At 55.6% G+C, this 12741-nt stretch overlaps 5 protein-coding genes and 1 non-coding gene across 6 annotated transcripts; all 6 read right to left on the reverse strand.

Annotated features, from left to right (window-relative positions):
- Positions 1 to 467: 467 nt before the first annotated feature.
- Positions 468 to 2884, reverse strand: B0T26DRAFT_876178 (kinase-like domain-containing protein; the record flags this gene model as incomplete). Its single annotated transcript, XM_060448084.1, has 8 exons — positions 468 to 638; positions 710 to 1177; positions 1340 to 1391; positions 1504 to 1556; positions 1635 to 1687; positions 1781 to 1969; positions 2122 to 2341; positions 2414 to 2884. 8 exons carry the CDS (start codon positions 2882 to 2884, stop codon positions 603 to 605), a joined length of 1542 nt encoding a protein of 513 aa, XP_060289852.1. The 3' UTR covers positions 468 to 602.
- Positions 2885 to 3190: 306 nt separating this feature from the next.
- Positions 3191 to 5068, reverse strand: B0T26DRAFT_658541 (rhamnogalacturonase B; the record flags this gene model as incomplete). The annotated part of the gene is made up of 5 exons (XM_060438879.1): positions 3191 to 3406; positions 3476 to 4121; positions 4184 to 4368; positions 4434 to 4863; positions 4935 to 5068. 5 exons carry the CDS (start codon positions 5066 to 5068, stop codon positions 3191 to 3193), a joined length of 1611 nt encoding a protein of 536 aa, XP_060289853.1.
- Positions 5069 to 5290: 222 nt separating this feature from the next.
- B0T26DRAFT_729524 (uncharacterized protein) lies at positions 5291 to 5653 on the reverse strand. The gene has a single exon (XM_060442962.1). The coding sequence runs from the start codon at positions 5635 to 5637 to the stop codon at positions 5398 to 5400; it is 240 nt and encodes a 79-aa protein (XP_060289854.1). The 5' UTR covers positions 5638 to 5653; the 3' UTR covers positions 5291 to 5397.
- B0T26DRAFT_t269 lies at positions 5573 to 5651 on the reverse strand. The gene has a single exon. It is a non-coding gene; the product is annotated as a tRNA-Arg (tRNA).
- Positions 5654 to 6714: 1061 nt separating the features above from the next.
- Positions 6715 to 8348, reverse strand: B0T26DRAFT_744156 (major facilitator superfamily domain-containing protein; the record flags this gene model as incomplete). Its single annotated transcript, XM_060444369.1, has 2 exons — positions 6715 to 7711; positions 7810 to 8348. The coding sequence occupies 2 exons, from the start codon at positions 8346 to 8348 to the stop codon at positions 6715 to 6717; spliced, it is 1536 nt and encodes a 511-aa protein (XP_060289855.1).
- Positions 8349 to 9175: 827 nt separating this feature from the next.
- Positions 9176 to 10878, reverse strand: B0T26DRAFT_488043 (terpenoid synthase). The gene is made up of 4 exons (XM_060435309.1): positions 10567 to 10878; positions 10470 to 10508; positions 9834 to 10291; positions 9176 to 9760 (listed from the first exon to the last, which is right to left on the reverse strand). Exons 1-4 carry the CDS (start codon positions 10730 to 10732, stop codon positions 9284 to 9286), a joined length of 1140 nt encoding a protein of 379 aa, XP_060289856.1. The 5' UTR covers positions 10733 to 10878; the 3' UTR covers positions 9176 to 9283.
- Between the last annotated feature and the right edge of the window lie 1863 nt (positions 10879 to 12741).

Below are 12741 nucleotides of genomic sequence, written 5' to 3' on the forward strand. Positions count from 1 at the left end.
GGCTTCTTCTTTTTCTTCTTCTTCGCCCCCAAACTTTTTCTCTCTCTTCGCGTATTGTAATCTTGCAAGTAATTAAATGTATATGCCTGACTCATTTCTTGTGGCCCGTAATCAAAGTTGACAGTGGCTTGAAGGGTCTTGAATTGTCTGTCTGAATCCCATCCAATAATACAGGAAAAAAGGCCTTTTATGCTTCCAAGAAAAGGACAAAGGAAATCTGGTTCAACAGTCTGTTTAGTCGTACTACGTAAGGGACTCAGCCGTTGCAAGAGAGAAAAAGAGGACATTCGGAAGTCCGGGAGCCCGAAAATAGGGATCAGGGCTGAAAGTAACGAATGAAGGGATATGCAGGGATGTGACTTGACAATGTGGCTCAAAAGTGTCTCAAAAGTGGGCGACATTTCTCCATGGCCGCGGAAGTGGGCCTGGCACTTTGTCCTTATTTCTTGTCTCCTTATTTCTTATCTCCTTTGGAAAATTCTACCGATCTCCCGGGGGCCTCGTCTTCTTAAAGATCGGGTACCTAAGTACCTAGTCAGTTGGAAGGTTTGAAATTTGGCCGAAAAGCTAAAGGAGAACAAAATGTCCCTTTTCCTCTCTTCCTATATAAAATGTATATCGTTCGCCCTTTCCAACCACTACGGGCCTACTGTTAGCGGGACAATTGCATCGTAATTGCTTGGGTTTTGCTTTCTTGGTTTTTGCTTACATCTGATATCCTCTTTGCAATCTGTGCTCTCGGTACCTTCGGGTCCCCAAAGATGGGATCGACCGTGACGGCGGACGGTCTGAGTGCTTGCCTCCGTCGCGGGCCCGGGTCGTGGCGCTGTATTCCTTCGCTGATTATCCTTTCCAGCTCATCCATCTCAGGGCGGTCCGCCGGGTCGTCCATCATACATCTCACCACGAGATTGCGCAGTTCAAGATCCGTATCGGTGAAAACGTCAGGCGGAGCGTTGCGGGTGATGAATTTTCCGTACGTCCATCTCATCGGCCCGTGGCCCCCGTCTGGTACCACATTCTCTGGTATAGGCCCCGACGGCGGGACTCGGTGGCTGATTAGGCACCACATGACCTGGCCGAGCTGCCACAGGTTCGTCTTCCACGTGTATTGGCCGGCAATACGCGCCCCACTCGGGTGTGACTTGACGTAGTTCCACTCTGTCGAGAATTGTTCCTAAATAACGTGGTCAGTATGATCCCGACTCGCCCAGCGATTTGATAAAGGTACAGTTCGGCCCTGCAACACACGGCCCTGCAACACACGGCCCTGCAACACACGGCCCGGCAACACGGCCCTGCAACACAATCATTGAATATCATTACGGGGCAGTCTTACCGGAGTGAGCCAACCATCCTTGCCCCTCCTTCGAAAGTCCCACATGCTCTTCCTGGCGATTAAATGGACCATGGTTAGCCAAGATTCTGTATTTTCACTTCTCAGTGTTCGTTTTGGTCGCAGCAGATTCGAACCATTACGACAGACGGGAGCGTTCGACTTACGCCTTTCCAGCTACCGCGTTTGTAATTTCGACGCATAGACCGACATCGTTGAGCTTGAGGTTGGGCACACGTTAACAGCCAACTCTTATATCATCAATGTGCCTACTCGGGTAGCAATAATTGGCACACACCTTGAGGTTGGGCACAGTTTCGTGGTCACCATTGTCAAGATCTGCAATCATGACTAAATTGGAATAATGTAAGCCATATGCCGGGGGTGGGGGAAATGATCAAAGGTGACATGGAAGCATTCCCATCGTCGTTTAAGGAAACCTACTATTTGAGGGGTCTATATCAAAGTGGACGAAATTCCTTTCGTCTATATTCTGGTTCCTGGTTTGCTCCGGTCTCGACCGACCCCGAGGCGCGACTGGTGCGGGAATCCGCTCGTAATGGTTGTGATTGTGTTGACCAAACCCCGGCCATGCCTTTGGCGGGTATCGTAGGGCAACGGCCATCCGAAACACTAGAAATTATTCGTCCCGTAGATTAGCGGTCCGTCTCTTTATCCGCCCCGGTAGATCTGGCGGCTCCATTTTCCAGAGTGTCTGTCCACAACTACCTACCTACCGACCCCGCTAATTATCAACCAGAAAACGTGAAAAAGCGCAAACTTACAGCAATCGAACATCAGCCAAAGCGTGTAATCCGAGAGCGGCTGTCTAGCTTCGGCAACCTTTTCTAACACCTTGTCCAACCCGCCTCGTGGGTAATAGTCGAGAAACATGAAGTTTTGCGTCACGTCGTCGGGGGGTTCTGGCAGGTCTTTAGCTGCCTTTTCAAACATGCCCTCAGCTGTCTTGCTGATTTGGGCCACGTGCATGGCGCCTTCAAATTCCTAATTGCAAATATTGGGTCAGCAATGTCAAAGCCGCGCGGCCATGGGAGCTATGTTCACATGCTAACTCACTAGCAATTTCTCCTTCTCTGATCTCATATCGCCTTCCACAAAGCTCCATTTCACGACGCGTTTAATGATCCGCCCTCTAAATCGTCGCTTTCTCTTGAACAAGCACACCAGGCCAAAGCCTCCCCAGCCGAGGATCTTGATGATTTCCCACCCTTGGGCATCCAACGATCTGTGTATCTTCTTGGCTGTCGTGCCCGCGCTATGCCCACCGGCGGGGACTCCGTCTTGTGGTTCCGGAACCCATTTTCCGAAAAATGGCTCCCTGGGAGGCATGTCGTAGTCCGCCTGGAGGAGCCCTGGCCAGTCTCTTACGCTCCGCCCGCCCCCCACGAATGGGAGCTGGAATGCCGTGTAATATCGCGCGCGGGGTGCGGCTGCCCAGTGTACCGCCTTCCCTAGTCTCAGGAAGTTGAAATAATCCAAAGTCTGTTTCTTGCGTGTTTTGAACGGCGGTCGCACGGGATTTGCCATGGTGCTGGGAGAGGGCTTGAGTCCCCAGAAGCTAGCAAGGGAGAAGGTTGTCACTGATTATTGCTATGTACGAGGCAAGTAAGTGTATCGAGAAAACAATGAATTGCCCAGGTGCTTACCAGCTAACCTAGGTACCTTGGCCCACAACCACAAAGACTCCCAGTTTGTCGCTTTGTCTCGTAAATCCGCATCCGGCGATCTGGCTGCGAAGTTGACCAGAACCCGGACGATCTTGCTCGGATACCCCAGCAGTTGTTGCCTTTGATACATTTTTCAATGTTTCAGTAACAAAGAAATGAATCTTGATCAGGAACGAGGACTGTCCGCGCCCTTGGGGCCCTGCAGCTCGATTGCGTCAACGATGTAGTTGGCGCTCAGGAAATTAGCATCGCCCGACCCATACACGTCAACTGTCAGCGTGTTTGAGCCCTCGCGAAGCGTGCCAGCGGGCACTTTCCACGTGTATACTTCACCGTACCCGCGGTATGCCCCGCGTGTGACGCCACGAGAGTCAATCAGTTTCTGGAAGCAACGGGCTCTTTGTCAGCGGGGGTCGCAATAAATTCTATAGACACGGGGAGGTTGACGTACCGGCGCACCCGGGTCTCTGCCCTGCCAGGTATTGATCTTGACCGATGGCCGACCGCCCTTGAACGACAGCGTCGTGCCGACTCTCAGAACCGTCTCCACGGCAGCCTGGCCAGCTGAAACGCTGAAAGCGACCGTCGCAGCGCCCCCTTCCTTGGCGAATAGAGCCATGGGGAAGTCCTTGGGCGAGGAGCTCCCCACGGTATACTTTGCTCCCCAAGTCCCCATCCGCACGTCGGAAGGATGCATCCTCAAGAATTTGTCGCCATTCTTGAGCTCAAACGGCTGGCCGTCAAAGTCTCCAATGCGCCAGATAACCGACGGGCTGGGGTCCGAAGACGCAATGTCTGTTGTTGCCTTGCCACCGGCGGTGATGGTGACGCTGTCCTGGGCTACGGGGTACTCGCCGCGGTACATCTTCATCGTGTAGGTGCCCGGTTTCATAAGCGGAGAAGTGTATGCCCCACCCGAGGCCACTGTCCAGTACTGCGATGCATTGTTGTACCAGTGCAGCACCGTCTGGAAGTTTGCAGGGACGCCGGTTGCCTTGCCCGACACGCTCCCGCGTTTGCCGTTGGGCAAGTAGCCCTGGATCGATAGACTGTCGAAGAAGCTCGTGTCGAGATCGGCCGACGGCCTCTCCCCAGTGCTGTTCGCAGCTGTCAGGAAGAGATGATCACGGACGGCTGGGCGAGGAGAAGGCATAATTACGTGAACCGCATGGCATAGGGACCCATGAGACCAAACCGCCAGGGCTCTGTCCGCACATGTCCGCTGTTCATGTACCAGTACAGCTCCTGGTCATCACCGCTTTGGGAGTTGATATCTCTCATGAACGGGCCACCCGAAGACGTCTCGTACGCCACATCGGGCATGATTAGCCAGATGCCGATGTTCTGAGGTCGAGTCAGCCATAATTAGGCCATATACGTGCGTCAGAAAGCAGCGAGCTTTCTCTTACATTTCCAGTCACGCCGTGGACTTGGTCCTCGATGAACCGGTCGGCCGTGTACATCTTACAGCGGGTCTGGCCATTCGGGCACTTGAAAGTGTCTTTGCCTTCGAACGCGGTGCATCCGTCGAGATTGGCGACATCGCCATGCCATCCGTTTGGCACAGCGGACCGTTTCAGGCGTGCAAGCCACCGCAGCTCTCCCGGACTCACCTCGCCCGTGATATACGTCGCCATGTAGATGGTCGCGTCGTTTGGTTTTGCAATGTAGTACTGGGTCAGGGGCATCGATTTGGCCGTCACGGTGATCTTGACGTAGCCGTTGATCGTCTCGGTCGTGACTTGGGAGGCACCAATACCCGAGTTGATGGCAGTCATTTTGTTCGTTCCCTGGTACTGCACGCCGTTGAACTGCAGGTTGGTGATGTCGCCATTACTCCTGGACAACAACGGCGTGCATTAGTCTCGCACAGAAGATGTTGACCAAATGTTGCTGGGAAATCTGCATACTTGCTGACGTCAAACACCAGGCCCCCGTTTGTGTCGACGCTGTACGAGCTGGATTTTGAAGTGACACCAAATCCCGCATTAACAGCCCCTGCAGCCAAGGCGACAATCGCCGCTGGAACGATTGCGTGTCGCATTGTGATAGTGATGGCCAGATGCACCGAGTTCAAGAGTCGTGGCCAATTGAAACGATCCAGAGCACCTAAAAACTAGGCCGGCAGGTTCCTCACTTCACTTGACTACTACCCCAAGCGCCAGAAAAGAGAAGGGCATTGCGAATTTATCCTAGGGCATACGGATAATCTTTGTGGCTCACAATCTAATTACGGCGTTAATTACCAAGCGATGGAATGCTATTGGCGACGGAATGCTACTGGCGACGGAATGCTACTGGCGACGGGCTGCGTTTTCCCGCGAGTCGCCGTGCTGCGGGTATATCTGAGGCCAGCTAGGATTTCGTTCCCATTTATAACGGAGCCGTATTTCCGTTGTGAAACTGAAACTCGATAAAGGCAACAAGAAGAGATAGGACAATGTGGGCTCCAAAAACTTGGGCCCGTAGAGTTTCCCAAAAATGGATCAAGACCGGGACAAAACTATAAAGAGAAGCGTTCAATCGTGAAAAAACGAAAAAGAAAGACCGACCCACGTGCGGCTCGAACGCACAATCTTCTGAGAACTGGACCGAAATCAGATGCCTTACCATTTGGCCAGCGGGCCTTGTTTGATTGGCTGTAGTGGAGTGCTTTTCCTCTAGTATACCACGCGGGTAATAAGGGTGTGATCTTTTTCCCAGAAAACCACCCGGAAAGCTATCCCCGGTACGCGGCTATTAGAGCCACCCTCCTAGGGTATGGTACCCTCTACGAATTTAACCCCAATTCTTGTTGGCTTTCTAGAGTACGGGCGCTCTCGGTAAAGACCACACCAAAAAGAGGCCCAGAAAGATTCCGACCTATTTTGGCCCGGGAAAATTCTGGCTCCCGCACGAGCCACTTTTGCTCGCTTAAATTTTTTAGGCCAATAGAAAAGGGTGCACACCACGTGACTCTTTCCGAACTTTTCAAATCCCAGAATTCCTTAACAGAAAATGAAGAGTACAAGGTAAGAGTGACCTTGGTAAAAATATTAGCCCACTTTCTTCGAGGTACCGTACCGTCATTTCTGGCGCTAGCCTTCCGAGCCTCTTTCTGGGAAAAAGATCAGACCCTAAGCTCCAACACCCAAGGTCGGTGACGGCTGTACTCCACTACTGCTACTGCGCAGTCACGGGTCTACTCCACTACTGCTACTGCGCAGTCACGAGTCTACTCCACTACTGCCAACTGCCACTGCGCGCGCCTTGACGCCCGTCAGTCTATCTCCGTGTTACGGAGACGCTCATAGTGCAACGCAACGAATTAGACGGTGAGAGCTTTAGAATGCCTTGATGCTGTAGTCTAGATGCTGTAATCTAGATGCTGTAGTCTAGATTCAGAGCACCTGTTTCTTAAATATGGCCTTTTGGTGGTTTAAGGTCTAGAAAACCACTGCCTCGAGTAATGGGAGGAGGGTACTTTGACGCTGAATTACTCAAAGTCAGGCACCGACGCTGAATTGCTCAAAGTCAGGCACCGACGCTGAATTGCTCAAAGTCAGGCACCGACGCTGAATTGCCCAAAGTCAGGCACCGGGGTTCAATCACGACTACGAGCGTGCACAATACCGTGTCTTGATATCCACTCCGTGATGATACGTGGCCAATTTTGTGAGCATAAACTATGGGGAAATGGTATCGTGGTGCTCAGAGACACCACCGAAAGTCTGGGGAGGCCGGCCCGTCTCTCAGCTTCTCGGTCGGCACGTCTATTGGGTTCACCTTGACGCCCTGCTTCCTGTCTCTCAGCTTGTTGTCGGTGATCATGTATGCGCCAAACAGCAGGGTCAGCACCAGCCCCAGGCCCCCGAACGCGGCCGTCGTGGCCAGGGCGGGCAGGTAGCGTGGGGCGTCCTGGTTCCGGAAGATGTTGGAGCTGACGACGCCCATCATGTTGGCCACGGGCACGCCGATGCTGGTAAGCACGACGCGCTTGCCCTCGTGGGCAATGTTGTTGTTGTACAGCACGTCGAGCAGCACGCTGGGCGCCGAAGTGCCCCAGGTCATCATGAAGCTGGCGAAGTAGGCCACCTGCAGCTCCGACGACACGTCAATGGCGGCGTAGATGACCATGCCGATAAACGTAAACAGGAAGCCCAGCGCGACGAACGGGAACCGCAGCCGCGTCCCGTCGCTCGCAAACGCCAGAATCAGCAGCATGACGGCGCCCGACACGTTGGGCGCTACGGTATACAGGTTGGTCTTGGCCGTGTCGTAGCCGAGCCGCCCGACGATCTGGGGCAGGAACAGCGTCACGCTCTGCAGCGGCACGCCGAGACACATTTGGATGGCCAGGATGAGCCACGACGTCGGCAGCTTGAGGATGGTCAGCGACTCGCGGATGTTGAGCTTCTCGTTGACCGTGCTGGACGAATCGAGGGCCATGCGCTGGTACGCCAGCTGCCGCTCGGCGTCGTCGAGGAAGCGCGCCTCGGATGCCGACCGCGGGAGATACCAGAATGCGAACAGCGAGAACAGCACTGTGCAGGACCCCTCGATCACGAACAGGTACCGCCACGGCTCCAACGCCCCGCCCTGGATCTGGAACACGCCAAACGACAGCAGCCCGCCAAAGGCCGACGCAATGCTCTGCGCCGCGTAGAAGATGGCAAGCCGGCGGGCGAGCTCACCACGGCGGTAAAACCTGCGACATGAACAGTTAGGAGTCGGCTGGTTTCGCAGCGGCTGGTTTCGCAGCAGCCGCTCCTCCGGGACTTGGGCCTTCTCAGAGCATCAACTCACATGGTCTGGTAGTAAATAACCAGCGGGAAGAAGGCGCTCTCGCTCATGCCGAGGAACCAGCGCAGCGTCATGATGCCAGCAAAGTTGTGCGTCGCGACGACCAGCAAGGTGGCGGAGCCAAACACGAACATCATGCACGGGAGCACGCGGCTGGGGCCGTACTTCTTGCCGAGAAGGCCCAGGAACGGCGCCGTCAGGACGTAGGGGACAAAGAAGACTGAGAGCAGGATGTTGTACTGGTTGTCGACCAGGCCCAGCGCCACCTCGAGGTGGCTCTTGGCGTTACCCAGGTTGGACTTGTCGAGACTGTTGAACAGGTACATTGCGGCCAGCACGGGCAGCAGGCGCAGGTCGAACTTCCAGACTAGCGCACGCTCGGCCTTGGCGTCGATGGATGCCAGAAGATGGGATTCGGCCCTGGCGGTGGAGGGCGGCTTGTTGCTCTCCGTTTCGGGGTCCACCTTGCCGTCGGGTCCCAACTCCAAGTCCTTGCCGTCAGGTCCCAACGCCAAGTCCTTGCCGTCGGGTCCCAACTCCATGTCCTCGCTGAATTTGGCCTCGACGGCCGCTTTCTCAGCGTCGTGCGAAGTAGCCATCTTCTTCTTTCTCAGTGTTTGTTGTCCGAGGTCCGTTTTCGAGGGCCAAGGTTGGTTTTCGAGGGCCAAGGCTGCAGGCCAGAAACTGCCAGTTTCCCAAAGTGCCCAAGAGGGCTGTCTACATATAAACAGAGTTTAACGTGATGCAGCACGCCGGCGCAGGCAGATGGCCGTGTTTTGGCACAACTGCCTTTTGCGTTCTTTATGATGCCGGTGGCTGGATCGTAGGCCGAAGGCGGCTAGCCTGATTTGTTATCAGTGCCGATTCCAAGGACGGAAGGCGATGTGGCAGGCAGTGGACCGCTACCCCGGCCGGCGATCTCATTCCCCCGCTCTCGGGACAGACATGCGGAGGGGCATTGTGGGGGCGCCGCCAGAGATAAGAGATTCTGACCGCTGGGAGTTGCTCGATGGGAATCCATCATTGGCTGCACCTGGCAGTCTTATCGTGGCTGTCTCCAACTGCCAGACTGCAGTACGACACCGTTGAGACGCTGGGCCCGAACAGGGAAAGAGTTCCCAATGGAGACTCCGCGTCTGCGCTAATTGACTCCAAGATTCGACATTGCCACCGATGCAAGGTGAGCGGAGCAGCTGCAATTTATATGCCTAGAACTAAAACTAATGCCTTCAGACGGGTGTATGGGTGGGCCATTGAGTAATCCAAAATAAACCTAGGACGGGGGGGGGTGGGCCATTGAGTAATCCAAAATAAACCTAGGACAGGGGGGGCAGGGAGGGGGGGTGAAATAACGAGAGTGGCCCCCCAACTCCCTCCCCCCAACTCCCTTCCCCAGTGCTCGAGTTCCGCACAACTGCTCCGTGGCGTGGCCCTTGGCACCTCAGACAGAAACACGTGCCAGCTTGCCCCTTTCGGATCACACGGTCAGGATGGCAGTGGCCTGGGTCGAGATGTGCATGCCTGCGACCGCATTCTTCTCCATGAGCTCGCGCACCAGGATGCCCTCAGCATCAGTGACTCCGGCGCGCGCCTGCATGGCGTCGACGCGGGGCAGCATCAGCAGCTGGCGGTTCTTGCGGAAGCTGGGGCCCTGGTTGCCGAGGTGGCGCTGGCCTTCGAGGTGCCAGTCGTCGCTGCCGCGCACCCAACACCCGAGCCCGTCGACGTAGATTCTCACCTGCCGCTCCACGTCCCCGCCCGCCCACTCCCCGTGGCTCAGCAGCTGCTCCAGCTCCGCCTTGCTGGCGAAGAAGTCGGCGACGAGATCGTCATGCCACGCCCCGATCCACGTGATGGCCTCCTGCGGGCCCATGTCCTTCTCGTGCATCACGATGGTCACGAGGTTGTGCAGGGCGTGGCCGCGGACCCGCTCGATGTTGTACGAATACACGTCCTGTCGGGGCGAGGGGAACGTCTTTAGTGCCTGCCCGGTTAAACTGACAACGGTGTCTCTGGTGGGCACTCACATTGGCGGCGCAGATGGCCCGGTTGGCGCACTCGCGGAGGTTCTCTAGCAGAGGGTGACGGTAGATCTCCTCGGGGAATTCCAGGCCAAGCTCGATCAGGGCAAAGCTAGGGAGGCAGCCGCCCGTCAGACGGCGGAGGGCCCAGTACTCGTCAATGGTGCGGACGCGGTTGCTGGCGCGGTCCACGGCCTGCTCGGTGACCGAGTCGAGGTACTCCTGCATGGTGTCGACAAAGTGGGCCCGGGACATGGGAGAGGCCGTCTGGATGGCCAGAGCCCAGAACTGGCGTGCCATCTCGCCAATCCGGAACTCGCCCGTGGGGCGGGGCTTGCTGGGGTTTCGGAGGGCGTCCATGATCATGTCGACGATCTTCTGAACCCCGCCTGCGTCCTCGACGTCGGTGTATTCGTCGATGACGTAGAAGAGGTCCATCAGATCGCATGTGGATCGAGCGTGCTCTGGCCGAAGTATCAGTCTCAGTCTCGGGCCAATGTGTCTTGCGGGGCTGTGGGCTGTGGGCTGGCTGTGAGGTGTGGGCTGGCTGTGGGCTGTGGGCTGTGGGCTGTGGGCTGTGGGCTGTCTGCAGAAGTGGGAAAGGGGACGACACGAGAGGTACCTAGGAGGAGCATCAGGTACCTCGATTGTGGTGCGGGGACGTGAGCATGGCGAGCTTTGCTGTGAAGTGCATGAGTTAGTGCTGAACCGTCAGGAACGTCCGAGCTCGTTGACCCACGGAACTCGCAGCGGTCGAATGAATCCTGAGACTTGACGTCGAAGAAGCCAAAGCCATGGAGCCAGGCAAGAGAATCAGTCTTCACCTCCTCATAGAGAGGGTTCAGGGCGCGCTCCCACGGCCAGTTGCGCAGAAAGTCGGGTACTTGGACCAATGTGGCTGCCATGATGTCTGCCCTACCTAGCGCTGTTGGACGGCAAGAAAAGGTGCTGGTAGTATAGTAGCGACGTAGTAATCGACAAGAAAAGGTGCTGGTAGTATAGTAGCGACGTAGTAATCGACAAGAGAAGATGTGCAAGGGGTACGGTGACGAGGATGAGAAAAAGATTTGCCCGAGACACGGAAAGGGGTTGATCCCAAAGTTTTTATAGGCGTCCAGGTTCCTAACATCCTGCAACCGTACAAGCCAAAACCGAGGGGGCAAAACCGAGGGGGCAGCGCCGAATCGCGTTTGAAATCATGACCTTTTCCGCCGGGGTGGATGGCATGATGGCAAATAGCATGATGGCAAATAGCCGCTTGAAAGGCCCAATTTTTCTTCTCTTTGCAGACAACAAAAATAGAAATGGGTCTAATCAAACCCCCAAACCACCAAAGGTAGAGCGAGCAACTCGCCGCTGCTCACACGGATGCATGTTCATCGAGCGGACCCGGGAATCCGGGAAGGCCGACATGGAGCCGCAGGCATGGACGATGGATGGCATGTGGCGGAAATACCCAGCTAGCCATGCAGGCCAACGTTTCAAGGCGACGGATCCTCCCCCCCCTGTCAATACAAACAGCATGTCGGGGGTCCGAGCGTGCGGTAACACTAACAGGCCCCGTTCGGCGTGAAACCGAGGGTTCTTGTTAGGCCGGCGGAAAACGGAAAAGCCCGTTTATCACCGTCGGCCAGGGATCAAAGCCACTAGGACCTATCGGTAGCGAATCCGTAGCCACGCGTGCATATTTGACACCACGTCGAGCCGCACAGCAAGACGGAAGAAGAGAGCTATATGCGCCGCGTTAATGGCTCGCGGAATCACAGGACCTCCCGTATCAGGATTTCCGGACCTTATCGTATCATAAAACGTAGGCCCGGAAAAGACGTGGGATCTCCTTATTTGCCCGAAAATACGGCTAGCCCGGAAGTTGCCCATCACGCGTCGTGCTAGTCCACGGCGAGGCAGATCATATTCCTCTTCCACTTTGCCTCGCTGCGGATTTCAATGCAACTAACCACCCTAGGTAGGTAGCTGGGTGCCCAGTCTTGCCTGCTCTGTTTGTCGCACAGTGCAAATCTTGCTCAGTCACACCTGTCCCAATACGCCTTCTGAATCCACTGGACGCCGTCGGTGACAGCTCTTGCATTCCTCTCTGCAGGCTGACCTTGAAGCTGCCAATTACGTTCACGAAACCACCTCGCACGACTGGCGCCCCAGTGCATCTTGTGTGACATCCGGATATTTTTGGCTGCGATCTTTCACCCAAAATCCGAGCAACGCCGGAGTCGAGGCAGATGCATGCAGTAGTGCCGGCTCCGTTGTTCATACTTACAGTGTGCATCCAATTACAGCACTGTCAGCGAGGTTGTCATACGGCTCGGCTGCTCTAATCAATACGTGTAGGTAGACACCAACAGAACCCGACACCAACAGAGCCCGACACCACAGAACCTCACGACGCGGAGAAGTGAATCCCGGACCAGAATAGCAAAGACGGGTTTCCTCTGGATATCACAGAATGGGCTTTCAAACCCTGTAAATGGCATTGTCTCGGGTTAATAATCCCGAAAAGAAGATGTGTCGGACGTGTTGGTCTGCCATGTGAGCTAGGTCGGACCTGACCCCGGAGCCAAGGTGTCCAGATTACTAGCTCGGCCCCCAGTGCCGCTACTGGTAGCTTCTCAGGCGCCGCTAGATCCAATAGTCCACGCATGGGAGGATGACGGCTCGGCAATGATAAAAAAAAGAGTGCCATGCCCGATGCAGCGACAGAGGCATAAGTGCGGGGCTGACATGCATTTAGGTCGCGTTGGGGAGAAGTCATGGAGGAGCTATCGTACCAGGGCAACGCGTGGATTCCACAGGCAGCTGTGCGAGGTGTGCCACGGGCTGTCGGCATCTGGGACTCGAAAGCAACCCGGATAGACTGAAGGGGGACGAGCAAGAGTGAGGCCTGCTCTGGTGCCCAGGC

This window comes from Lasiosphaeria miniovina (genome assembly GCF_030549165.1).
Source record: "Lasiosphaeria miniovina strain SMH2392-1A chromosome Unknown B0T26scaffold_8, whole genome shotgun sequence".
NCBI lineage: Eukaryota > Fungi > Ascomycota > Sordariomycetes > Sordariales > Lasiosphaeriaceae > Lasiosphaeria > Lasiosphaeria miniovina.

Bases quoted from the DNA above. Each gene is read 5' to 3' on its own strand.
- B0T26DRAFT_488043 (XM_060435309.1), bottom strand. From the start codon at position 10,732: ATGGCAGCCACATTGGTCCAAGTACCCGACTTTCTGCGCAACTGGCCG. The intron at 10,509-10,566 runs GTGGGTCAACGA...TGCACTTCACAG, and splicing joins ATTCGACCGCTGCGAGTTCC to CAAAGCTCGCCATGCTCACG. The intron at 10,292-10,469 runs GTACCTGATGCT...TACTTCGGCCAG, and splicing joins GTCCCCGCACCACAATCGAG to AGCACGCTCGATCCACATGC.
- B0T26DRAFT_729524 (XM_060442962.1), bottom strand. From the start codon at position 5,637: ATGGTAAGGCATCTGATTTCGGTCCAGTTCTCAGAAGATTGTGCGTTC.